Source organism: Arachis stenosperma, chromosome 5, assembly GCF_014773155.1.
Source record: "Arachis stenosperma cultivar V10309 chromosome 5, arast.V10309.gnm1.PFL2, whole genome shotgun sequence".
NCBI lineage: Eukaryota > Viridiplantae > Streptophyta > Magnoliopsida > Fabales > Fabaceae > Arachis > Arachis stenosperma.
In genome coordinates, this window is record NC_080381.1 from 115161601 (window position 1) to 115186989 (window position 25389).

The 25389-nt window shown below is 32.9% G+C and overlaps 4 protein-coding genes across 4 annotated transcripts; 3 read left to right on the top strand and 1 right to left on the bottom strand.

The window, feature by feature from the left end:
• Positions 1-7909: 7909 nt before the first annotated feature.
• On the top strand, positions 7910-11793 carry LOC130981711 (LRR receptor-like serine/threonine-protein kinase HSL2). The gene is made up of 2 exons (XM_057905361.1): positions 7910-10672; positions 10865-11793. The coding sequence occupies exons 1-2, from the start codon at positions 8014-8016 to the stop codon at positions 11275-11277; spliced, it is 3072 nt and encodes a 1023-aa protein (XP_057761344.1). The 5' UTR covers positions 7910-8013; the 3' UTR covers positions 11278-11793.
• Positions 11794-12241: 448 nt separating this feature from the next.
• LOC130979578 (uncharacterized) lies at positions 12242-15191 on the top strand. Its single transcript, XM_057903039.1, has 5 exons — positions 12242-12831; positions 13437-13579; positions 13806-13990; positions 14470-14583; positions 14676-15191. Exons 1-5 carry the CDS (start codon positions 12568-12570, stop codon positions 14801-14803), a joined length of 834 nt encoding a protein of 277 aa, XP_057759022.1. The 5' UTR covers positions 12242-12567; the 3' UTR covers positions 14804-15191.
• A 1584-nt stretch (positions 15192-16775) lies between these two features.
• LOC130981934 (alcohol dehydrogenase-like 6) lies at positions 16776-19721 on the top strand. The gene is given in 11 exon segments (XM_057905702.1): positions 16776-16953; positions 17065-17201; positions 17286-17323; positions 17540-17862; positions 18358-18440; positions 18547-18622; positions 18723-18784; positions 18944-19009; positions 19012-19041; positions 19142-19303; positions 19489-19721. Coding segments are annotated over 11 exon segments (1137 nt in total). The 5' UTR covers positions 16776-16910; the 3' UTR covers positions 19606-19721.
• Positions 19722-19830: 109 nt separating this feature from the next.
• Positions 19831-24323, bottom strand: LOC130981933 (uncharacterized). Its single transcript, XM_057905701.1, has 5 exons — positions 24082-24323; positions 22841-23783; positions 21902-22068; positions 21323-21583; positions 19831-20698 (listed from the first exon to the last, which is right to left on the bottom strand). The coding sequence occupies exons 1-4, from the start codon at positions 24270-24272 to the stop codon at positions 21376-21378; spliced, it is 1509 nt and encodes a 502-aa protein (XP_057761684.1). The 5' UTR covers positions 24273-24323; the 3' UTR covers positions 19831-20698; positions 21323-21375.
• Between the last annotated feature and the right edge of the window lie 1066 nt (positions 24324-25389).

A 25389-nucleotide genomic window follows, 5' to 3' on the forward strand; every position in this document is an offset into this window, starting at 1 on the left:
GTCAATTTCGTCTAGCTAGCGCAACCGAAAAGCTGACCTGGACTCGTTGGTGACACGCTGTCAGCACAACGGCTAGCTGACGTGGCGACGTAAACTGTTTTGACTCAATTTGGTTCCTAAATTGAGGTTAAAAACCCTAACCCCCAATTGACTCTCTTATCTTCTCTTCTCCATCGCACACTCTCTTCTCCTCTCTTCTCCATCGCACCAGAGGTGACTCTCCTCTATTGCTTCTCCTACAGTGTCTTCTCCATCTTCGAAAACCACATGTTATGGCTAGCGCGAGCAACGCAGCTGGGAGCTTGAACAACCCATGATCATTTGGAAGCATCATGAGGAAAATGAATAGAAATAGAGATGCACGTCTGCCAGAATGGTGTGAGTGCGGGTTGAGACCAGTGTTGTGATGGTCAGCGACAGATTCTAATCCAGGGAGACCGTTCGTGGGTTGCCCAAACTACAATGTAAGTGTTTGATGATGTTGTTTGCTGTAATTCTGGATGTAAATTTGGTTGATTCACTTTCCAGGGTGCAGACTGTAGGTAAGAGGTGGTGTACTGTGGGTTGTTTCTGTGGGTGGATAAAATTCTGGAAGAAAATGCGATAACATGTGATGGTAGAACAAGCTCTTCAAATGACAACAAAGAATGTGATTATAAGCAAAACAAGCTCTATTTCATATTAGATATGCAGAGAATCATATGTATGTGATTACATATGCAATTGTCCCTGTTGAAAATACTGAAAACTGGAAGTGGTTCTTGGAATTACTTCATGAAGACTTAGGAGATTATAAGCAAAACAAGCTCTGTTTCATATCAGATAAGCAGAAGGTACGTTTTAGAAATTTATTTGTTGTTGTATAATTAGTATTGGCTACTGTGATAATAGAATAAGTGAGAAGATATTCATTACAGGGTGGTTGGATCACTGCTTATATAATGAACTGCTGTGTATATAATGAACTACTGCTTTACTTAGTAGATGGACTAATGCTTGATGAACTGTTGTGTATATAATGAACTGATTTGTATGTAAAGAATAGGGACCATTTTGATGTCACTTATAAAACTGAAGGGACCATTCTGATGTCACGTATGTAACTCTAGAGCTACTAATGAGGATGCTATTGTTGCTGCAGAGGCTGCTGCTGTCCAACCCCTTGCTGCTAATGGTGGTGAAGCCACCATTGTCCCACAACCCCCCACCGAAATTCAGCTTGAACTCAGTCAACCACCTTTGTCACAAACCGATGACTATTAATAGGTTCAAAAAATTAGATGACATTCATTTTATTATGTGCATGTTCTTATGTATTTTTACTAACTATTTTACATGTCTTCACTAATAGGTTTTGCCTTCTCCTATGAGGCCACCAAAACTCCCTCCCAAAAGGAAGTCCTCCAAATAAGAAAAGGCAACTCCAGGAAGCAACAATCAAGCAGCAACCACCCAACCAGCAACCAGTTAACCCGCAACAAATCATCCGTCTTATCCTATGCAAGGTGCATCACAAGGGACCGTTACAAGGCTTGCTAACTTCATGAAATTTGTTCCCAACCTTGGATTCAGACCACCCAGAAACAAAAAAATGAAGACTAGGATTATTACGTTTAGGAGAAGATTATTTTATTTATCTATTTTGATAAAGCAGCGTGCTTTCTGAATTTTGAACCTAGTGTTGGGAATTTTAGTGTTCAAAACTTATGTTCTCAATATGTTGAGAATTTTGATATACTTGTAGAATATTGCCCTGACTCTGTAATGCCTATTTTAAATATGTTTTCTGCATTATGAATATATGAATATGGATTATGACTCCCTTGAATTGAGCTGTGGCTGATTTTTTTTTTCTTGGTCTCTGATATGCAATTAAGATTAATTCCATTAGATGAATCCATTAGTAGTGCAAGAACAATTATTTACATATAACCTCTTGTTTATTCAAATTCCAAATGATTCTTACACAGTCATGTCAAACAGTTTAATCTGCATTTCTTTCAACCAAAAGGACAGGTACAAGTACATGAACAGAATAACATATGCATATCCCATGTCACATATTTTTTTGTTAAATACAATTGACTCTGTTTCCTATCCAACCTTAAGACAAGCACAACAACTGTAATTAGTAGCAGCAGCATACATGTAAACAGCAAAATCCTTCCATTTTGAGAACTCTAACTTCAGAATCTAATCTTCATCCTCCATTCTTTGTTGTCATTTGAAGAGCTTGTTCTACCATCACATGTTACCGCATCTTCTTCCAGAATTTTATCCACCCACAGAAACAATCCACACCACCTCTTACCTGCAGTTTGCACCTTGGAAAGTGAATCAACCAAGTTTACATCCAGAATTACAGCAAACAATAGCATCAAACACTTACATTGTAGTTTGGGCAACTCACGAACGGTCTCCCTAGATTAGAATCTGTCGCTGACCATCGCAACACTGGTCTCGACCCGCACCCACAACATTCTGACAGACGCGCATCTCTATTTCTATTCATTCTCCTCATTATGCTTCCAAATGATCGTGGGTTGTTGGAGCTTCCAGCTGCATTGCTCGCGCTAGCCATAACATGTGGTTTTCGAAGATGGAGAAGACACTGTAGGAGAAGCAATAGAGGAGAGTCACCTCTGGTGCGACGGAGAAGAGAGGAGAAGAGAGTGTGTGATGGAGAAGAGAAAAGAGAGTCAATTGGGGTTAGGGTTTTTAACCTCAATTTAGGGACCAAATTGAGTCAAAATAGTTTACGTCGCCACATCAGCTAGCCGTTTGTGCTGACAGCGTGTCACTAATGAGTACAGGTCAGCTTTCCAATTGCGCCAGCTGGACGAAATTGACCGGAAGGACGAGTCTGAGTTTCGGAGTGCAACTTCAGGAATGAATATGATTAATTTTTAATTTCAGGGATCACTATGAGGCTCGAGAGTAACTTTAGAAACCACTTTGAGGATTATCTCACAATTTTCTCTTGAAAATCATTATCTTCTTCTTTTGATTTAATCCCTTGTTGATCATTTCATCCATGAAATAAATAGCATTATCAATCCTTTTGATCTGGTATCACCCATGGATTAATGAAATATATTATAGTATATAGTTATTCCCGCTCAATATAAAAGACGAGACTATCAGCATCTAGAACATCATGTCTATTATATATTGTGCTTGAACTTATCTAAGTATATTATATGGTTTTGGTTGAACTACATGCATTTTAAACTTTTGACCAATTTCTAGAAGCTAAAGATTTCGTGACACATTCGGACACAACGTGAAATAAAAAAAATATTCGGAACAAATCGTTTTCAGCTATGGCTAATCCTCAATTATATATAAATTGTTTCTGACATTTGTAAACTTTATGCACCACCAACCTTATTAGTAGTTGGGATCGAATTACTTTTTGTAGCAATTGAATAGTCGTGCTTAACTCTTTAATTCTTTGGATAAATAACTATTGAAAAAATTTTATAGCTATTTATTAATTTCCTTGTTCATCACTTTGGATTTGGTTGTTTGATGTTTGGTTGACCAAACCGATGCAACTTTTGATTTTGGGATTTTGATCGAATTATACAGTTTAACCATCAAATTTTAACATATAATATACAAATTTAAGAAGGTTTATCTGCATAAAATTTGAAGATACCGAAATTTATTAGGGATTTTTTAGTTAAAAATGAATCAAATGTCCTATTATCTTTAGTAAAAAGTTCTACATCAAAGTAAAATATTTAATCAAGTCTAACTAAATTATTATAACAACTTTTTAAATTATGTGTCCCTTTTTTTTTTCTCTGTTTCCTTCTTCTTCTCTATTTTTTTCTTCTTCTTCTTTCCTTCTTCTCCTCTTCTTCTTATTCCAAATTCGCACTCGCAGATGTTGCATCTTCTTCTTTTTCTTTTTCTTTTTCGTTATCGTCGTCACCAATAACACTAGCATTTTGCAAATATTTTTATTAGTTCTGATTTTTTCTGCTGCCATCATTAAATAATTTCGATTCATTTGTGTATTAATTGAGGCAGGTTGTGATCCGAACTGGTGTTGGGGTTCTAATGCCTCAAAGACTTACTCAACAAGGGATGGTTATGAATGGCTCCTTTGAAAGAAAGGTTGTATAGGATACAAATGAGAATTGGTTGTGACTTTGCCATTTAGGAATACCTGAGAAGGTCAAGGGGTTGATTTGGCTCATCTTGCATGGGACCATTCCCGCTGCCAGCTTTCGTTATCGAAGATGTTTAACAGCAACGGATCTTTGCCCCAGATGTAATGAAGCACCAGAATCTGTAGGACATTGCCTCAAACTTTTTAATCAAGTGAGTCTGATTTGGGAGAGCTTGAAGGTGGAAATGCAAACTTGGGATGTCGCCTTGGATTTTTAAAGTTGGCTTCGTCTAAAACTTCAGATCAATGAAGGGATTTTTGCAGTAGGTCTTTGGTGGATTTGGAGGAATAGAATAATAATATTTTTAATCAGAATGACATTTGGAGAAAGGAGAAATGTCTCAAGCTTATCAGGCACTCTGCGGCCGAGTATGCTGCAATCAAGCATTCTAATCAGGTGACACATCATCCCTCTTTATGTGATTCGTGGTGTCCTCCCCCAATCAATGTTGTTAAATTAAATTGCGATGCTAGTCGTTTGGATCAAGATCAACTGACTGATTTTTGGTGTGCTATTCGGGACAGTACGGATAAATGGTTATTGGATTGTTCAGCAAGCATTCTAATAGGAACTATTATTTGGTGTGAGATATTCACAATTTGGAGGGGTCTTTGTTTGGTTTGGGAAAGTGATCATAGGGAGGTAATTTGCGAAACAGATTGTCTAGAAACTTATCTCTTGATTAAAAAGGATTCATCCCAGATGCGGAGAGAATACACAAACCTTCTTTTAAAGATTTCTAAGATGCTGCAACGAAATTGGGTGGTTCAAGTTCAATTGATTCAACGAACAGCGAACTCGGTAGCTGATCGTTTAGCTAAAATAGCAGCTAGTCATTCTCGTCTTTACACCGAATTTTTAATTCCTTGTAGTATTATTGATCAGATCATTAGGAAGGAGATGATATCTTCATCTTAGTTGCTCTTTGTTTCTTCTTATATCAGACACCAAAAAAAAATTAAGGTTCACTTAATGCTGCTGATAAATATTGACCAAATTTTTTATTCCTTAAGTAATTTCAGTTTATTTCTTAGTTTAATTGAGATTTATTTGGATCTAGAAATGAATTCGATGTGTTTTTGTTAATGATTGAATCTTTTTTACTGTTTGTTCAAATCTGAACTAATTTCGCTTCATTTGTATGCTAATTAAAGTTCACTTAATGCTGCTGATAAGTATTGACTAAATTATTTATTATTTAAGTAATGTCGATCGGTTCGTTCATTGGATCCAGAAATGAATTTGATGTGTTTTTGTTAATGATTGAGTTTTTTTTATTGCTTGTTCAAATCTGAACTAATTAAATGGAATAAAGTGGAATCTAATGCAATTGAATAAAGTGATAATGAATAATTTTATTTTTCTTTGCTAAAAAATTTAGTCAATACTTATCAGTAGTATCAAGTGAATCTCAATTAACACAAACACATCGAATTCATATCTGGATCCAAATGAACCTCAAATAAACTAAGAAATGAACCGAAATTACTTAAGAAATAAAAAATTTGGTCAATACTTATTAATAGTATCAGGTGAACCCCAATTAATATACAAATGAACCGAAATTGATTCACAAATGAATTAAAATAAACTAAAAAATAAACCGAAATTATTTAACGATGGCACCAGAGAAAATTAAAACCAATAAAGATGTTAACAAAATATTAGTGTTGTTAGTGATGACGATAACGAAAGAGAAAAAGAAGGAGGAGGAGGAGGAGGAGGAGGAGGAGGAAGACGAAGAAGTTGCGTTATTAAAACGCACGTGTGATATACACTGGTGTGATGAAGATAATTTTTGTTGAGTTTGAGTCAACTTAATTAGACTTGATTGCCAATAACACTTAGATGTGTAGCTAGACTGTTATCCTTACCTTAAATAACTAATTTTTAAAAGTCTAAATAAGTTTTTATTCCTTGTAAAATGCATATTTATTTTCTTGTAATATTTTCTATGTTTTTGGTTTTTAATGTTTTTAACTTTTAATTTGTTGGCTTCCTATGATTAATTAACCTGATGTAACAAAATGACACGTACATAAACTTTTAATGAAGAAAAAATAAAAAATAAAAATTAATAATAAGGATCAAAATAAAGTATTTTAAATTTTACAAAAGACTAAAGTAAATTTAAAAAGACAAACATATATTTAAATTATGCTAAGATTAATTATCAAAGCAAAATCATCAAATACTATATACTTGAAGAAAACCTACTGCTTAAAAGAATTTGTTTACTTTATTTTAAAATAAAAATACCTTCTTAAAGTTATATCCACACACTTTAAAATTATATAAAAATATTTTTTAATAAATACTTAAAAAAAATTTCCCCAATAAAACCCACCCAAACGGTATCTTCATAAATACATTTTTTCAAAACATTATTATTATTATTATTATTATTATTATTATTATTATTATTATTATTATTATTATTATTATTATTATTATTATTATTATTATTACGGTGGCTACTATTTAATAATAGAGTAGTGCTAGGAGGTTAGTAACTTTTGTGATTTGTTGTCATCAAATAACCATCAATAATGATTTTAATGATGTGAGATTGGTGTGAAATTTTATCTAATGACTCACTTTTTTTTGCTGGTTACATGCTGGCCAGAATTTAATAAAGTTGCTGGCCTCCTAAACTTTTTTTTAATAATATTTTAAAAAATATTACTAAAACTAAAATAATATTTTTTAATAAAAAATATAAAAAATTATAGTTATAATCTTAATAATATTTACATAATCACAATAACTATTATAATGACAGATATACTAAAATTCAATATACATTCACTTTAGGACGGATCCAAGAAATTTAGTATGGAGGGGCGAATTTTAGATAAATTTTTTTATTCCATAAAAATAATTATCATATAGTTATTAGAGTTAATTTTTTAAAAAAATTTATCTATATATATATATATATATATATATATATAATTGTAAATTTTTTCACAATTTTATTTTTAATATGATAGTTACATAAAAAATATAAGAATATCAATAGTACATTATAAAATTATAAAGTACCAATAATTTATAGCAACTTTAGTTAAAAATAATCACATATCTTATTAATTAAAATTAATTCTTTAAAAAAATTTTAAAAATTTGAAAATAGATGATAAATTATTAATTATTTTAAATACACAATACTTTTATAGAATACAAGATATAAGATATTTTTATAAAAAATTTTCTTTCAATAATGTAATTTAGAAGAAAAATAAGTATTTTTTATAAGAAAAGAATATCTAAAGTACATAATGTGATTACCAAAATATAACTACGTAATTTATTATTAATATAATAATATAAATTTTAAATATGCTAATATAAAATAAACAAATAATTTTTTTAAATAAATATAGAGATTATTATATAAAAATTAATTTGAAAATTACAAAAACTTGAAGGTATGATATTAAATTAGTTAAGTAAAAATATTAGTGAATTAAACAATTAAGACATTAATTTATCACATAATAAAAAATAATACACATAAAAATATTAAATTATATAATATTTTTTATTTTTTTAAATACATATCTCATATATAAATATAGTTTCTAAAAAATTTTGGGGGGCCGAGGCCACTACTCGCCCCCTCTAGGTCCGTCCCTGAATTTCACTATAATAATAGGTGTATTAAAATTGATCGTGTATATAAATATATTAAAGTCCAATTTTGGAAGCAAAGCAAACGATAAAGTTGTCATCAGCATTCATATGTTCATCTTCTTTCTTCGTTTCTTCCTTGCAAATGTAAGACATATTCAATATTTCACACAACCAAGGAAAAAAAAAACATTCCAAAATGAAAATCTCAAAACCTTCATTGTACTCTCATACTCTGACTTTGTTCTTCTTCATCATCATTATGATGAGTCATGTTGCAAACTCTCAGTCTCATCAACTCTATGATGAAGAACACGCAGTTCTTATGAAGATAAAACAGTACCTTCAAAACCCACCATTTTTAAGCCACTGGACACAGCAATCATCAACTTCCAATAACAACCACTGTTCTTGGCCTGAAATAAACTGCACCACCAATGGCAATTCTGTCATTTCACTCACTCTCTCCAATTCCAACATCACACATGCCATACCAACCTTCATTTGTGAACTCAAGAACCTCACTTTTCTTGACTTCAGCTTCAACTTCATCCCTGGTGAGTTCCCAACATCACTATACAATTGTTCAAAGCTTCAGTACCTTGATCTTTCAATGAACAATTTTGTTGGCAACATTCCTGATGATATGCACAGTTATTTATCTGAATTGAGGTACCTTAATCTTGGTTCTACCAATTTCACTGGTGATATTCCTTCTAGTATTGGAAGGTTAAAGGAACTGAGAGAGCTTAAGCTTCATTATTGTTTATTCAATGGAACAGTTCCTGCTGAGATTGGAAACTTGTCCAATCTTGAGTACTTGGATTTGTCTTACAACACCATGTTCCCAAGTTGGAAATTGCCATCAAACTTTACCAAATTGACCAAATTGAAACTCTTTCATGTGTATGCTACAAACTTGGTTGGTGAAATTCCAGAGAACATTGGAGAAATGGTGGATTTGGAGAATTTGGATATGTCACAGAATGGTTTAACTGGTGGAATTCCCAGTGGCTTGTTCCTGCTGAAGAATCTGACCATATTGTACCTTTTTCAGAACAGTCTCTCCGGAGAGATACCTAAAGTTGTTGAAGCATTGAATTTGGTTGATCTTGATCTAGCACAGAATAATCTCACAGGGAAAATTCCAGAAGTACTTGGAAAGCTTAAGAACATTACTTGGTTGAACTTGTCACTTAATAAGTTGTCAGGGGAGATTCCAGAAGCCTTTGGTAGTCTTCCAGCTATGGTGGATTTTCGCATGTTCTCCAACAATTTGTCAGGTACTCTTCCATCCGAATTCGGCCGCTACTCGAGGCTTGAAACCTTTCTGGTTTCATCTAATAGTCTTAATGGAAATTTACCAGAGAATTTATGTTACAATGGCAGGTTACTTAATTTAACTGTTTATGACAATAATCTTAGTGGTGAGTTGCCAAAATCACTAGGAAATTGTAATAGCCTACTTGATCTGAAAATTTACAACAATAAGTTTTCTGGTAACATTCCTAGTGGTCTTTGGACATCTTTGAATTTGTCAAATTTCATGGTGAGCCATAACAATTTCACTGGTGAGCTTCCTGAGATGCTGTCCTCTAGCATTTTGCGGCTCGAGATAAGTTACAATCAACTTTCTGGTAGAATTCCAGCTACTGTGTCTTCTTGGAGTAATGTGGTAGTGTTTGATGCAAGTAAGAACAACTTGAATGGAAGCATTCCACAAGAGCTAACTTCTCTTCCAAAGTTAACAACCTTATTGCTTGATCAGAACCAGCTCACTGGGCCGCTTCCTTCGGATATAATCCATTGGGAGAATCTAGTGACTCTGAATTTGAGACAGAACAAGCTCTCTGGACAAATACCAGATGCACTCGGCCGGCTGCAGGTGCTTAGCCAGCTTGACCTTTCAGAAAATCAAATCACTGGCCAAGTTCCTTCTCAGCTTCCAAGACTCACCAATCTCAATCTTTCTTCCAATCATTTGACAGGAAAGGTTCCATATGAATTCGAAAATAATGCATTTGACACCAGCTTTTTGGACAATCCTGGCCTTTGTTCTGATACCCCGGAACTGAACCTTGCATTGTGTAATTCTACTCCACAAAGATCAGGCAAGGGTTCATCTTGGTCTGTTTCTTTGATTACAAGTCTTGTTGTAGCAGCCTTCTTAATGGCTTTGTTGGCAACACTCTTGATTATGAGGCTTTACAGAAAAAGAAAGCAAGAATTTGATAACTCATGGAAGCTAATTTCATTTCAAAGGCTGAATTTCACAGAATCAGACATTCTCTCCTCATTAACTGAGCAGAATATTATTGGCAGTGGTGGATATGGTGCAATTTATCGTTGCCCTGTCAATGATTTCGGCTATGTTGCTGTGAAAAAGATTTGGAATGACAGAAAGTTAGATCAGAAGCTCAAGAGCTCGTTTCGCGCTGAAGTTAATGCGCTGAGCAATATTCGCCATACCAACATTGTGAGGTTGTTGTGCTGCATTTCAAATGAGGAATCTATGCTCCTTGTTTATGAGTATATGGAAAATAGTAGCCTAGATAAGTGGCTGCACAAGAAGTATAATAAGGCCTCCAATTTCTCAAGTTCAGCAGCAGTGCATCATGTTTTTCTTGATTGGCCAAAGAGGTTGCAAATAGCAATAGGAGTTGCACAAGGTTTGAGCTACATGCACCATGATTGCTCACAACCTATTGTTCATAGAGATGTGAAAACAAGCAACATTCTCTTGGATGCTCAATTCAATGCAAAAGTTGCAGATTTTGGTCTGGCTAGGATGTTGCTCAAGCCTGGTCAATTGAACACCATGTCAACTGTGATTGGATCATTTGGCTACATTGCTCCTGGTGAGTGAAATCCCAATATTCTAGTTCAGAACACAAGAGAAATGTGTTGCTTGAAGAGCAAGTAATCATAATCTGCACTTCTAGTTTGTTATAACAAGTACATTGCTTGGTTAAATTCTATGTGCCTTATATTTTTGCACTGGCCTAAGTTTCTTAATGTATATATGTGTTTCTTTATGATTGAAATTGCAGAATATACTCAAACAAGAAGGATCACTGAAAAGATTGATGTGTTTAGCTTTGGTGTTGTTCTGTTGGAGCTGACAACTGGCAAAGAGGCGAATGATGGAGACCAACACTTGTCTCTGGCCGAGTGGGCGTGGCGCCACATTCAGATAGGAAGCAACATAGAAGAGCTTCTAGACAAAGATGTCATGGAACCAAGCTACTTGGATGAAATGTGCACAGTTTTCAAACTTGGGGTGATGTGTACTTCAACATTGGCTTCTACTAGGCCTTCCATGAAGGAGGTGCTGCAAATGTTGCAACTCTGCAGAGATCAATTTGATTATGGAGGAGACAGTAAGTTAGGCCATTATGATGTTGTTCCTCTTCTTAAGGATTCAAAAAGTGAAACAAGGTTGGATGTTGTTGATACTTTATAATAGAATTTTGATGATATACCTATACACACCATTGGATGTTTATGTAAAAATATAATTTAAATTGTTATAAGTATAATTTTAGAAGTGGACTTACAAGTATGTTAGTTTTAGTTACAATTCTAGTTCATACTTCATAAGATAATAGAATGTGAAATTTACCAAATTGTAATTTAGAATTCGCAACAAACTAAGACTCTAAGAGTGACATATTTGGAGGGTTGTTGATGAGGCTTGACTTGGTCTGAGGCCATGGTTTTTGAAAAATGAAAAGTGGATTTTATTGTTTGGTAAGTAAGTTTCAATGGTCAATATTGACTGCCGAAATTAATTATGAAATATAGTTGCAAACTTGGAACAAAAAAGAAACAACAAAGCAGATAGATCAAACTTTTGTCCACACTCCACACCAGTTGACCAAGAATAAACAATGAATATGCTGGGACACATTTTTTCCTTCCCTACACTAACTGTACAAAGTGCCCATCACTTCTTTTTAGCGTGTATCATGAATCATTATCATGCTTGGATTTATTTAATTAAGAGTATACTGACAAATAAATTTTTAAAAATTTAATTTTGAAAAAATAATTATAGAAATTAATTTAAATAAATTTTTAGGAATTTATTTATTATTTTATTCCTTATTTATTTATGGCTTTTTTTTTGTTATATAAAAGTGAAAATGAGTTTAGCTGTTGCGCATCTTAATACTGTATATTAAGATTATTTATAAAATTTTTAAATTTTTATTTTAATAAACCTATAATAAATATATTTAAAATTAAACTTTATATATTTTTATAAAAAAGTTTTACTTGACAACTATAACACGTGTCTGTTAAATACCAAAAAAAAGATTGATCAAAATACATTTCTGTACATAGTTTTTCATTCCGGCAATAGTTTGGAACTTTGGATAGATGCATTAATTTTTATTTTTCAAAATTGCATCCTTATCTTTTTCTCTTTTTTTTGGGACGCAGATCCTCTGGAATATACATCCTTATCCTATATTTCTTTTTGGATATTATACAATTATTATTTTGACTTGGTCTAGACTCTAGAAATGTGTCAATTTGGCATTGTTCCTTCTCCTTGGATCCAATAGGCGTTTTTTTAGTTCTTTTTTTGTACATCTAACTGGGTTTTATTTTTTATAATAATTAAAAAAGGCCTTTTCTCAATGACCCAAAACTGAAACAAAAAGAAAAACAAAAAGGAAAACGATGGAACACTGGAAACTGCAAAGTGGAAACAAATGCAGTGCGTGCAAAGCGCAAACAAATTACAATGGCCAGCAATGAAGCAGCAGAAGTAAAAGAAGAAGAAGAAGAAAGAGAGGATGCAACAATGGCGAAGTTGGGTTCCTATGGTGGCGAAGTGAGGTTGGTGGTTGATGGAGAGGAATCAGCTGCAGAAGAGATCATGCTTTTATGGGGAATCCAACAACCAACCCTTTCCAAACCCAACTCCTTTGTTTCTCAGTCTTCATTGAAACTCTCCATCGACTCTTGTGGACACTCTCTCTCCATTCTTCAGTCTCCTTCTTCATTGGTACCCCTAATCATCTCTCTCTGTGTTCTTCCCTGTAATTTATTTTATTTGGTGAAAAATCTTTCATTTTTATGTGGTTATGAGTTCTAACTTGATGACCCTTTTGTATTTTTGGCTCAAATTTGATGACCCTTTTGGTATGATGCTCTGTTAGTGATAATTGGCGGTTAAAGTTTGAAGCTTGTGATGCTGATAATTTATTGTGGATTGTGATGTTCATTCATTGATAATTTAGTTGTAAGCTATGGTTCTGTCTTCATGCATAATCCCCGTTTCTATGCTATGATTATGATGTGATTTACTGATAGTTTGATTTAGTAGCCAATCAATATTGAGATGTTATTATGTTACTGTGTACCAGGTTGGAATATCAGTTTTTACATTGATCAAGAAATAAGATTTAAATAGCATGAGTTTAATTTGTGGATTGCTTCATATTTCATGGTTTGGGATTCAGTGTGTATAAACTTGGAGCCTCGTTAAACAGCTTTTATCTTTTCAAGCTACTGCTTAAGATTTATTTAGTTAGTGAAATTGATGTAGCATGAATTGTTTATTGTTGAATTAAGCTCACAGTTATACCTATTTAAACTTTTGATTTTAAGGGCACGCCTGGAGTAACTGGATCAGTGATGTGGGACAGTGGAGTTGTATTGGGGAAGTTTCTAGAGCATTCTGTTGATTCCGGGATGCTTGTTCTTCAGGGCAAGAAGATTGTTGAATTGGGATCTGGTTGTGGGTTGGTCGGGTAATTACGTTCTTACTATCAATTTGTTGGTGCCGAATTGATATAGTTTGTCATTTATTTTCTTTTAAATTAGCTTGTAACCTGTTTGACGAAGATTTATGAACTAGAAAAGTAGAACTATGATCTCTTATGTTGACTCTTGTCTGGAAACCAGTGAAGTATCGATTTTTCGGATTGTTCTTACTCAGTTTATAATAATGCACTGTTCTTATTTTGTATTCCTTAGTTGCATTGCAGCTCTTTTGGGTGGTGAAGTCATTCTTACTGATCTGCCCGATAGGCTGAGGCTACTTAGAAAGAACATTGAAACCAACATGAAACAATTTTGTCTACGCGGATCTGTGACAGCAACTGAACTCATATGGGGAGATGATGCTGACCTAGAACTTGTTAAGCCCATGCCTGATTATGGTAATAAAGATTCAACTATTGGCACTAGAAAACTTGTAGGGATGTAGCAGTCAGTTTATATTGCCGCATGATCTCTGTCATTTCTCCTTCGTATAGTATCCCTTATTGTTCAACATCTGTGTTCTGTGTCTCATGCGATACATAAAATTTTTGTTGGTAAAAATACTGTCAGCGATCACTACTCACGTTTATTTGCAAATATAACTGTTTTGTGGTATTATTATTATGTAATAATTTCTTTACAACTTATGCCTCCATGGTCTTATGAATATAGGCAATTGTACCAAATTCATAATACAAATATAATTTTGACTAATGCTAGGGATTTATGGCTTTTGACATGATTAAGAAAGGTCCATTTTGGTATATTAGGGCACTGGAGAATATAAAGATAAAGAGTGCCATAAGATGTTTCAAGATTTTGAGTTAATATACCAATCGATTATCAACTCAATACTTATTTGATTTCTTCTTTTCAGTGCTTGGATCCGATGTTGTTTACAGTGAGGGGGCCGTCGAGGATCTGCTAGAGACGCTAGGGCAGCTCTGCGGGCCTAATACAACTATCTTCTTGGCTGGCGAGCTTCGAAATGGTGACGGATTTGTTCCTTTTAACTTCATTTTTGGACCCTAATCCTCACAAGTATTATGAGTTCTGAGATCTTTTTTTCTTTTCTGGTTTCAGATGCCATTCTTGAGTACTTCCTAGAAGCTGCAATGAACAATTTCAGAATTGGTCGCGTCGATCAAAATCTGTGGCATCCTGATTATCGCAGCAACCGAGTTGTTCTTTATGTTCTTGTGAAGAAATGAAAGTTTCAGAATTAATGAAACTATGTTACTTTATAGTTTATAGAGTGTGACCCTCCTATGCTAGAATTCATTGTAAAAGATATTCTCCTTCCATATATTATTTTTTGATATCATGCTCATTTTGAGAAGCCTAACAATTTTGTTTTGACAGATAAAAGTGGACTATCATCTGTGAACCATTTTCAGTGAATTCATTCACAACCACTGTTAAGAAGACACAATATTGTAATGCTTGATGGAACAACTAAAACTCCAATTCTTGCTTGGTTATCATCAAAGGATAATCTCTGAATCCAAAATATTTAATATAGAACAAAGGCTACTTAAATTCTAACATGTAAATTGTAATACAAAGTAAAGTCCAGTGTTGATCAAAGAACTCCTAAAGCTAGTTACATATTTACTTTCTAATTATCTATCAATAAGAATTCAGAATTAAAAGTTAGTCACAAAAATGACTAATTTATAGTTCAAATAATTTCATTATTGTTAAGTGTTTAACATTTCGTGATATCATTGGACATACTACCAAAGCAGACTCCTAAAACATTTGACACCGCAGCAAATTCTTTTAGGAAGAAACGAAAAAAAAAAAAAAAACCTGAGAGATAGAGAACATCTGTCAAAGTAGTTGAATTATGAGTAAATTTTATTCGACTATTTTAGTAAAGATTTTTTGGTACTTCTTTATAAATTAAATGTATTAGAAAAAACAAAAATTTCCAACTTCATCATCCCTTAACTAATGCCATTAGGACATTTATCTATCCATCTGTTTTATTTTATCTATATAAAAATTGACATCTCATCTATTATTATATTACCACATAAGTTTTTTCTTTAAAATATAATTTTTATAAATTTTTTTAATTTAACTTTTTATTTATCTCTCTTCATTTAATAACCTCCACTAACATTATCTTCTAGTTAATATTAATAATAAATTAAATCAATAACCTCTATTAATATTATCTTTTAATTAATGAATTTGATATTATTATTACATTATTTTGTAAGAAAAAATAATCCTATTATTTCTTTGTCAATAATTCTGATTATTAAAATATTTTTTCATATATTTTATACAGGTTCAATAACCTATATATTATTTTTAATAGATTTTTGAATTTTAAAATAAAATTATAAGTTGAAAAGTAAATTGATATTTAACCATGTTAAGAAGAATTGTGACAAAAATACTTGAATTTATTTTTATTTTTTATAATTTTATTTTCTTTAACTTATATAAATGATTGTAGAATTTTATTCGATGATAAAAAATATTTTTAGTAAAATAGAATTTATATTAGTCAAACTTTGTTTAAGTGTTAGTACAGGGTAAAGTATTAAATTGGTCCCTATGTTTGGGCGTAATTCTGTTTTGATCCTTAAGGTTTAAAGTGTATCCAAAAATGTTTCATTTAGCATCAATTTAGGTTGATTTTGTGCCTTTGGAGCTTGTACTTGTTTTCCAAATTATCGATTTTGTTCTTGTACTATTGTGACATAGGACATTCCATTAATTATTTAATTTTGAACTCACTGTGGGACTAAATTGATGCTAAATGAAACTTTTTTGGATTCAAATAGGACACTTTAGACCTTAAGCACTAAAACAGAATTACGCCCAATAAGGACCAATTTAGTACTTTATCCGTTAATATATTATTTTTGTATTTATATGTTAATTTTTTATTTAAATTTAACTCATTTGATAAAATCAAATAGAAAAAAATTGATTTTCTTTTTAATATTTTATAAAAAAATTTACTTAACCATATATATTGTCAAAATTAATTTTTATTTACTATATCATTGTATTAAATTATAGAATTTATTATGATATAATTTTTATTTTAAAAGTTATATAAATTATTTTAGAACTAATTATAAAACTAAACATTCTTCTATTATCATTTCAGTTATATAAAAGCTTACGTGCAAAAATTTTATAGTATTAAATTGGGTCTAAATTAAATCCTAATAATAATAATAATAAAATAATAATATGTCCAGAGCTTACCGACCTTCTCTTTTGATCTGACCAGAGCTTACTTCTTCTTCTTCTTCTCCTCCTTCTTCATCTTCTTTTTCTTCAATCTGCAACATGTCATCATCATCACCAAACCCTCAAGTGATAACCTGCAAAGGTAAAATTCATCTACCATTCTTTTTTTTCTTTTTTTTTTTTCCATATTAACATGAATATAATTAAGTGTTGATATGATAATGTTTGTGTTGGATACTATATTGTGGAACAGCTGCAGTGGCATGGGGAGCAGGAGAGCCATTGGTGATGGAGGAAGTTCAAGTCAGCCCTCCAAATTCAATGGAGATTCGTATTAAAGTTGTCTCCACCTCTCTCTGTCGCAGCGACCTTGCAGCCTGGGAATCTCATGTATGTAACATTCACTTTTTTCATGAATCTAAGAAAAGCTTCTACATTTGGTTCAACATTAATGCAAGATTCTTGTTTTTGCAGGCTATATTTCCTCGCATATTTGGTCATGAAGCATCAGGGTAATCTATAACTAACTACCCTTTACGGATTGATGCATTGAAGTCAAAAATTGATTCTTGGGTTTGGTTATTTTTCTTTGGATATCATAAAAATCTTTCCTTTTTTATGATGGTAGATATCTAACATTATGGATATAACTTTAGGAACTAATAAGTTAGTGCAAAAGGTGTTGCTTGCTAGGTAGATATTGAATTTCTAATAGTTTTGCTTTGCAGGATTGTTGAAAGTGTGGGGGAGGGTGTGACTGAATTCAAGGAGGGGGACCATGTGCTAACAGTCTTCATCGGAGAATGCAAGGCGTGCAGGCCGTGCACGTCCGGGAAAAGCAACATTTGTCAAGTTTTGGGATTGGAGAGAAAAGGTTTGATGCATAGTGATCAGAAGACCCGCTTCTCTGTCAAAGGGAAGCCTGTATATCATTATTGTGCTGTTTCAAGTTTCAGCGAGTATACGGTAGTCCATTCCGGATGTGCAGTGAAAGTTAGCCCACATGTACCTCTTGAGAAAGTGTGCCTTCTGAGCTGTGGAGTTGCTGCAGGTAAATGTTTCAATTGAATCTTTTGTTATAGGAAAGAAAGGGGTAATGGCTAGTATAGATAAAATTTTTCCTATTTCTTAAAAGTTGAGCTAATTGGAACTCATTAATGATCCAACACTTAGAACAAGATTTTTGGTAATGTTGAGGCATTATTCAATCATAAAAAGAGCAAAAGTAATTCCTGAATGATATATGCAAGCAACTTGCATATACTGCGAATATTTAAAGTCAGATGCGAAAGCTAGTAGAGTTGAGAGATTGAAACTGATAGAGTTGCAGGTTTAATAGCATTGAAGAAATTTTTAGCTTAAGTGGCATTGGATGAATTGGTAGGCCATAACAGAAATGTTGAACTTATTTTCCTTCTCTTTGTTCTACTAGTCAGGGCCATAATAACCAATAATGCAATCTCTCAGAGTAGAGTATCATAAATTCATAACTTTTAATTCCATTGATAAATTCTTGGTTTCTGATTGATTATGTCACTCATGGAAGGTCTAGGCGCAGCATGGAATGTTGCTAATGTGACAAAAGGATCAATTGTGGTGATATTTGGTCTCGGAACTGTTGGCCTTTCTGTAAGTGCAGGGAACAACTCTGTCTGTCTTAACTTTTCAGTTCTCAATTGATTACTAATTATCATTTCCAAACTACAAGATAATTTATGAATTCTCCTTTAATTAGGTTGCACAAGGTGCAAAACTAAGGGGAGCATCTCGAATAATTGGCGTGGATAACAATCCACAGAAGTGTGAAAAAGGTGCCAAAATCAGTCCTGAAATTGATCTGAATATTGTTTTTTCACCTAGCACAATCCTTGGTTCATTATTTGTTATTGTGTTTGTTTGTTGTTGCCGCAGCAAAAGCTTTTGGATTTACAGAAGTTGTTGACCCGAGTTCCTACCAAGAACCTATTGCTCAGGTTGTTGTTTATCTCATCAGAAAATATCCAATTTAACCTTTCATATATATATATATATATGGTCATATATCATATCAAATAGCTGCTGCTAGGTTAAGACTTACATGTCTGTGAAACAAGTTTATTTGTAACAATCGTTTATATGTTGAAAATTTTCAGGTTATTAAGCGCATTACTGATGGCGGAGCAGATTTTTCTTTCGAATGTGTAGGCGACACTGACATGATATAACCACTGCATTGCAGTCCTGTTGTGATGTAATACTCATTGTAGCCAAAACTCTCCTTGTGAAATTTAAAGGCTTTTATTTAATAGACTTGAATTTCATTCTGCATTTTTCCCCCTTTTTTCTCCTAGGGATGGGGTTTGACAGTAACACTTGGTGTGCCAAAGGTGAAGCCTGAGATGTCAGCTCACTATGGACTATTCTTAATGGGAAGAACACTCAAGGGATCTCTATTTGGAGGATGGAAACCTAAATCTGATCTTCCTTTATTAGTAGAGAAGTATGTGAACAAGGTAATAGCAAGAGTACCCTGATTATTTTGTTTGATCATTGCTTTGTCTATGTTTATTTTCATGTGGAACATGCAAGTCTTCACTTCAAGGCCTCACTCTCATAACTTTTAAGTTCCAAACTCCAACCTACTTTAAATTTGATATTTCAGCAAGAAATATGTACTAATATGATGTTTAATATGCAGGAAATTCAAATTGATGACTACATAACACACAATTTGCCATTTGATGACATTAACAATGCTTTTGATCTCATGAAGGAAGGAAAGTGTCTGCGTTGTGTTATTCACATGCCAAGATAATTCCTCTGGATTTCTATTAGTATTTTCTTTCAAGGAAAACAGTCCAAAATCCAAATCATTGTAGAAGGAACTAATATAACTATATAAGAGCTATTCTCTTTAATTTTTTTTTCAAATTGAATTGCAATTCTTTAAAAAGATAATTTCTAGAATACCCTTTGGAATATGAAATATTTTATCTTTCCTCCAAGGAATATAGAAACTTTATCTGGCGGTTATAAAAAGTTACATGTCAATCTTTTAGCATAGCATAACTTGGTACTTAGCATTAGCACCAAAAGGATGTAAAATGGCAGCAACTCATTGCACAATAAAAATTAGGGAGACTGAACTATAACTATATGTATTTCAACCAAAAAGTATATAGGTTGTTTCCTTTAAAAAGAACACTAACGGTATTTTCATAAGTCAGAGTCAGACAAGGAAGCTCAACATAGAGCAACAACATTACATTATTTTCATCCATTGTTCAACTGAACTGAGCTAAAGGTTGTAATAATGTAATCACAAAAAGATGAAACTACAAAAACACCCTTTTTGATATTTATGATAGATAATCAAAGATAGGATCCCCAGTGTAGAGGTGGAAGCACCTTGATTCCATGACCACCAACATCTCCCCTGGTAGTTCCCAAGGGGCACGGTATGAGTTCATATCATCCTCCATTACTAAAAATCTATGCCAATACACTTAAAGAGGTTGCTTTTGCAAGTGCACTTTCCCTTTGTTGAATCCATTACCTAATCTTCAGTCAAATCTTCCCAACTTCTGAACTGACAGCACAGGATAAGTAATCTTAGACTAACTTTTCACATGACAACGCAGAGTTTGTTGTGAAGTCCAAAGCATACAACCCAGATACAAATATTTACAGTGAGAAAGGACCAAGATTGATACAAAAACACTGGACTATGTGAAAGGTCTATGCCACACTTTTTCCAAGATCATCAGAACAATACAGTGGTTAATGTGCCCTTCACTGGACAAGTACAGTCCGCAAGCACCTTGAAGATCCCACTGCTGGTTACAACAGCAAACGGGAGACATTCCATTGAAGTCCCCCCAATAGACATCAGGCTTGAGAGGTTGGAACTGAGGAAAGAAAGCATTGGTTGAATTTTTATCAGTGGTAATGAAAAATTCCTTTTCAGTTGGCATTATGCTCTGAATATTATCCTATAGTTGCAAAATTTCATGTTGTTTCCAAGATTTAGACTTCTCTGAACAATAAATAGCTTTATTATTACCAAACTAATAATGATAAAAATAAGTAGCTATATTAACAGTTCTTTAAAAAATTGGTTGTGTTTTTAATTATTATTTATTTTTACATTTACAGATAAGCTATTCTTTCTGTGTAATACTCATTTAAGGAAAGTGTAAAACTATGTATAGATAGCGGTAAGCTAAAAATCAAATTAAAGTGTAGTTATAGTTACTTGAGCTCAAGGATCTACGGGACACTTCAGCTAAGCCTAAGTTTTTATTATCTCAATGCTTATGTATTTGTTATAAACATCTTGCAAGCAGATGCCAATTACCGAAGTCTCATCATTCTACATTGAACCAATTGAAATTGAAAAGTACCCTTCACCAGAAATTGGTTTCAAAAGAACAATTTGATAATGGAATGGAATAGATTTAGAAAAAGGATAATTTCATAAGTTTCTTTCCTCTTGCCCATTTTATGTGTCATTGACAAGATAACACTGTTACCTGGTTTTCTATGTGAGAATGAATGCCTCAAGACTTGTCAAGAATTCATGAAACTAGTCACCAGTTAAGGCCCTTGGTCTGTGCTCAATAGTATAAAGTGACATCCCTGTTTGTGAAACTGCTCTCACAAATGCCATATTTGCAGTTAAAGTGGGAGCATGCCAATGATCACCAGTGCCAAAGACAATTTTGTTTTTCAATGCCAGCTTCCTTGTGGTTGGGAGGCTCATCATGCGTTCTGAAGGTGTATCAGGAACAACCCTGTGGTGATCCTCCAGTTTGTTATTGCAAATATTATTTTAAGGATTATCAATTTAAAAAATAAAATAAAAAGATAATCAATAAAGAAACTTTCAAGGGTGAACTTCACAACAAATAAAAGGTTAGGAAAAAAGTCCCTTAAAAGTGCAACTGCATAAGTATGTTCAAACATGCCTAATAATTTCGTAAAACAGATGATGTATCCATGGTTAGAAAACTGATACATACTAAAAACAATAATTTTCCATTGCAATTTTTTTCTTTTCCATATATAGGTAAACTGGGTGAGATGAAGATATTATAGCTCATTAAACTGACCTGAGGCAATTTATTAGCTTCTCAGCTCTGAGTTTCTCATTGGGCCCTCCACACATCAATACCAACTCCTTAAATTCCGTATTAACACTCTCACAAATTATTCCTGTCTTCCCATATAAGATTTTACCGAATTGTACATGGATTGGACTTTCAAGTTCGGACATTACCTGGCAACAAAATTGGGCAATGATTTAGCCAATTCACTTGATGCCAATAAAAGCCAGAATAATTTCTGAAGCTATATAAAATGCACGTTTTTTAACACCATGAACTATTCCACTGTATAACCTTTCTTTAGAGAACTACCCATTGGAAGAAAAAAATGAATAAAAAGTTAGCCAATACAATGAATTTAATGAAATATATAAAAGCACGGGATGATATATTTAGTTAAGCCAAAGAGGAATTAACAAAGGCCTTACAAGATTTCAAGGCAGCAATATTGAAAATAACACAACTGGCAAATAAGTTAATTCAGGGGTACATCTAAACTCCCCCAAAAATAAATAGGGATAGGATCTTAAAAGTAGGACACAGTTACCTGGGATTTAGATAATGCAAACAAAATGTCAACATGAAAATAATATCAAGGAACAAGTAACACTCCAATGCTAAAATCAAAATCAAAATATTACTGTAACTTCAAAACTAGACCATTGAAGCCTTCAGAATACAAAATTCTTGGAAGTTAAATGATTCTGTTTCATAACAAAATAAAGGTTGCTCATCACATATTTCATCAAGTTCACATTCTATAAGAAAAACAATAAAGCCATCTTACAAATAAGTGGAGTCAACTGCAAGGATCAAAATGAGCATAGACACAAGCATGCAAAAAGTAAGAACATGAAAATCCCATTGCCCCAATTACTTATATACATATACTGTCAACAATAATTAGATAACAAGAAGCATGTAGCAGAAATCTCAATAACTCACTTGGCCAAGCACAAAGTCATAGTTTCCCTTGAACCGCTGCCTCAGTTCAGATTCTGGAGTGGCCAACAGCTTCTTTGTACCACCATTACTAATCCCCGATACAAAAGCTATTAGAGCTGTTGTATCAAAATTTACTAGATTACCTTCACATGAAAGGTTTTCAGGTTCAGTCGATTCAGAATTTCTGTTGTTAAGGGAGTTTTGTTTCATTCCCATAACAATTGAACAGAATGTATCCCCTAAGTTTGTATCAGCATTCTCTTTTGAAGGTTCCGATCGAATTTCAGCTTCCTGTACTGAAAGTCCTAGTTTTTTGGCATTCTCTTCTAAAAGATGCACCTGAGTTTCAGCTTTTGCTACTGAAAGCTCAAGTTGAGAAGAGTCAGCACTAGAACCATGGCCATTACAACTTGTATTTGAACCAACTTCTTTGTCAACAGCAGGGTCGATTTCAAGGACACATGCATCTTTATATGATCTTGCAATAACATTTATCCAGTCACCTTCCGTTTCTTCCAATGCAACAGAACTGAAAACCGAAAACTCCAAGCCAACTTCAGATGCCGCAAAATTATCCCGAAGTTTCTGGCGAACATGGTTATCAAGCCCATTGGCAAAGAAAAGAATAACCGAAGAAGGTCTTAAAGATAAGGTCGACCGGGCAGCAGCAAGGACTTGTTCAACGCGTAATTTTAAGCCTTTACTTCTATGACATTTGTTCCAAGAAATGTACTTTGGATTTCTATCAGATACTATAATCCAAACTGGCTTCCTATTGAGGGTACACACTATATCAACATGAATGTCTTTCAGAGAGGAACAACAATGCTCATTACTTCTAGCTGAAGGTACGAGTGGGATCGATTTGCAAACTCGAGAAACTCCGGTTATAAAAGGCTGCTGAAGAATATATACAACTGCCTCAAGGTGCCCAATGTTGACACTGTTGTCACATACAAACACTCAGAAAATTATGAAGCAATCAAGCATACAACAGTTACTTACTCTCATCAAGACCACTTATACCAAAAAAATGAAAACATGATCCAAACACTTAAGTTATCAAAACCTCGATAATTCTTCACCCTATGTTCCCACATCCACACAAAGTAAACTGTTATGTACTGAAAAGAAGAAAAAACATTTTTTTTTTCCTAATTAATTGTAGTATGAACATAACGTTGAGGATCCATGTGAATATTGACCAATGAAAATCAAACCATGAATGAATCAAATATTACCTGAGGGGTGTGGAAGAGGAAGAGGGACGAGAGAGGAAAGAGAGCTCGGCACGTGCGGATTTGAGGAGTGTTCGCCTGCATGAATCGGTGATGTTGGTGGAGCCACGTGGCAGCTGCTGAATGGCGACGATGACGGAGCTGCACCTCTGCTTCGCCGCTTCCACTTGCGCAACCCTCCTCTGCTCCTCCATTTTGGTTTTTCGAGCTTCTTCGTCAATGGAGATAGTACAGACTACAGAACCGCACCGCATTGTAAATAAAACAGTCAAATATAATTTAATTACGAGAAAATGAAAAATAAATCCTTTGACTTTCTAATTTGAAAATAAATAACCCTTTCGCTTATTAAAATAAAAAACTCTTTGGGACAATTAAATTTTAGTATTTTTAGTTATTATTTGATTAGTATAAATATTAAATTATTTTTAATAAATAAATTTTATTAATTTATATGTATACATTTTAAAAATATATGTATAAATTATATAGATTTATGTGTATAAAATTTTAAAAGATATAGATATAAATTATATATTTTTTATGTGTAAAATATATGTAAATATAAATACAAATTATTACTGATTAAATATGGGCTAAAAATAATAATATTTATTTAATATTTCTCAATTAAAAATATAAAAATATTTTTTATCTTTTAAAATATAAATATATAAGTTTTAGATAATTTATTTATTTTTATATATTTTGGACCAAAAAAAATAGTTATTTCATATTTTAAAAAATAAGAAATGTTTTACATTTTCATTTAGTCAAAAACTAATTATATAAATTTTGTTAGATACAATTGAAAAAAGAGTGTATCTCATTTTTATAGGTAGGTTGGGATGCTTTTTTTTCCTTTTCATATTGTGAAGTGTGATTTTTTATTATATAGTACATTTTTTACATTATTTGAAAATATATAATAAAAAATTATATTTTATAATATTAATAAAAAAATAAGAGTAAAATCTTAGATTGATTTCTAATCATTTTGATAAGTGATAATTTGCTTTTTAATGAACCAAAGTATGATATGGATCTCTATTTATTCATTCTGTTGGACATCCTAATTCCTGTTTTAACATCTTTATCAATTGGTAACAACACATGAGTTTAAATGTCTTTTCTTAAAATGGATAGAGATTTAAATCTTTTTTCCTAGAAAGTAGAAACTACGGTTCTCTCGCTCTACCTCTATAAACGATTATTTCAAGTTAAATATTAATTTGTGCAGTTCATGATTCTTTGTTAGAGTTGTTAGTTTATGAACAAAATTTAAAGAACTTATATTAATTTGGGAGCAAG

Bases quoted from the DNA above. Each gene is read 5' to 3' on its own strand.
- LOC130981711 (XM_057905361.1), top strand. From the start codon at position 8,014: ATGAAAATCTCAAAACCTTCATTGTACTCTCATACTCTGACTTTGTTC. The intron at 10,673-10,864 runs GTGAGTGAAATC...TTGAAATTGCAG, and splicing joins ATTTGGCTACATTGCTCCTG to AATATACTCAAACAAGAAGG.
- LOC130979578 (XM_057903039.1), top strand. From the start codon at position 12,568: ATGGCCAGCAATGAAGCAGCAGAAGTAAAAGAAGAAGAAGAAGAAAGA. The intron at 13,580-13,805 runs GTAATTACGTTC...TGTATTCCTTAG, and splicing joins TCTGGTTGTGGGTTGGTCGG to TTGCATTGCAGCTCTTTTGG. The intron at 13,991-14,469 runs GTAATAAAGATT...TCTTCTTTTCAG, and splicing joins TAAGCCCATGCCTGATTATG to TGCTTGGATCCGATGTTGTT.
- LOC130981933 (XM_057905701.1), bottom strand. From the start codon at position 24,272: ATGGAGGAGCAGAGGAGGGTTGCGCAAGTGGAAGCGGCGAAGCAGAGG. The intron at 22,069-22,840 runs GTGAGTTATTGA...TTTTGTTGCCAG, and splicing joins ATGACTTTGTGCTTGGCCAA to GTAATGTCCGAACTTGAAAG. The intron at 21,584-21,901 runs GTCAGTTTAATG...GGATCACCACAG, and splicing joins AAGCTAATAAATTGCCTCAG to GGTTGTTCCTGATACACCTT.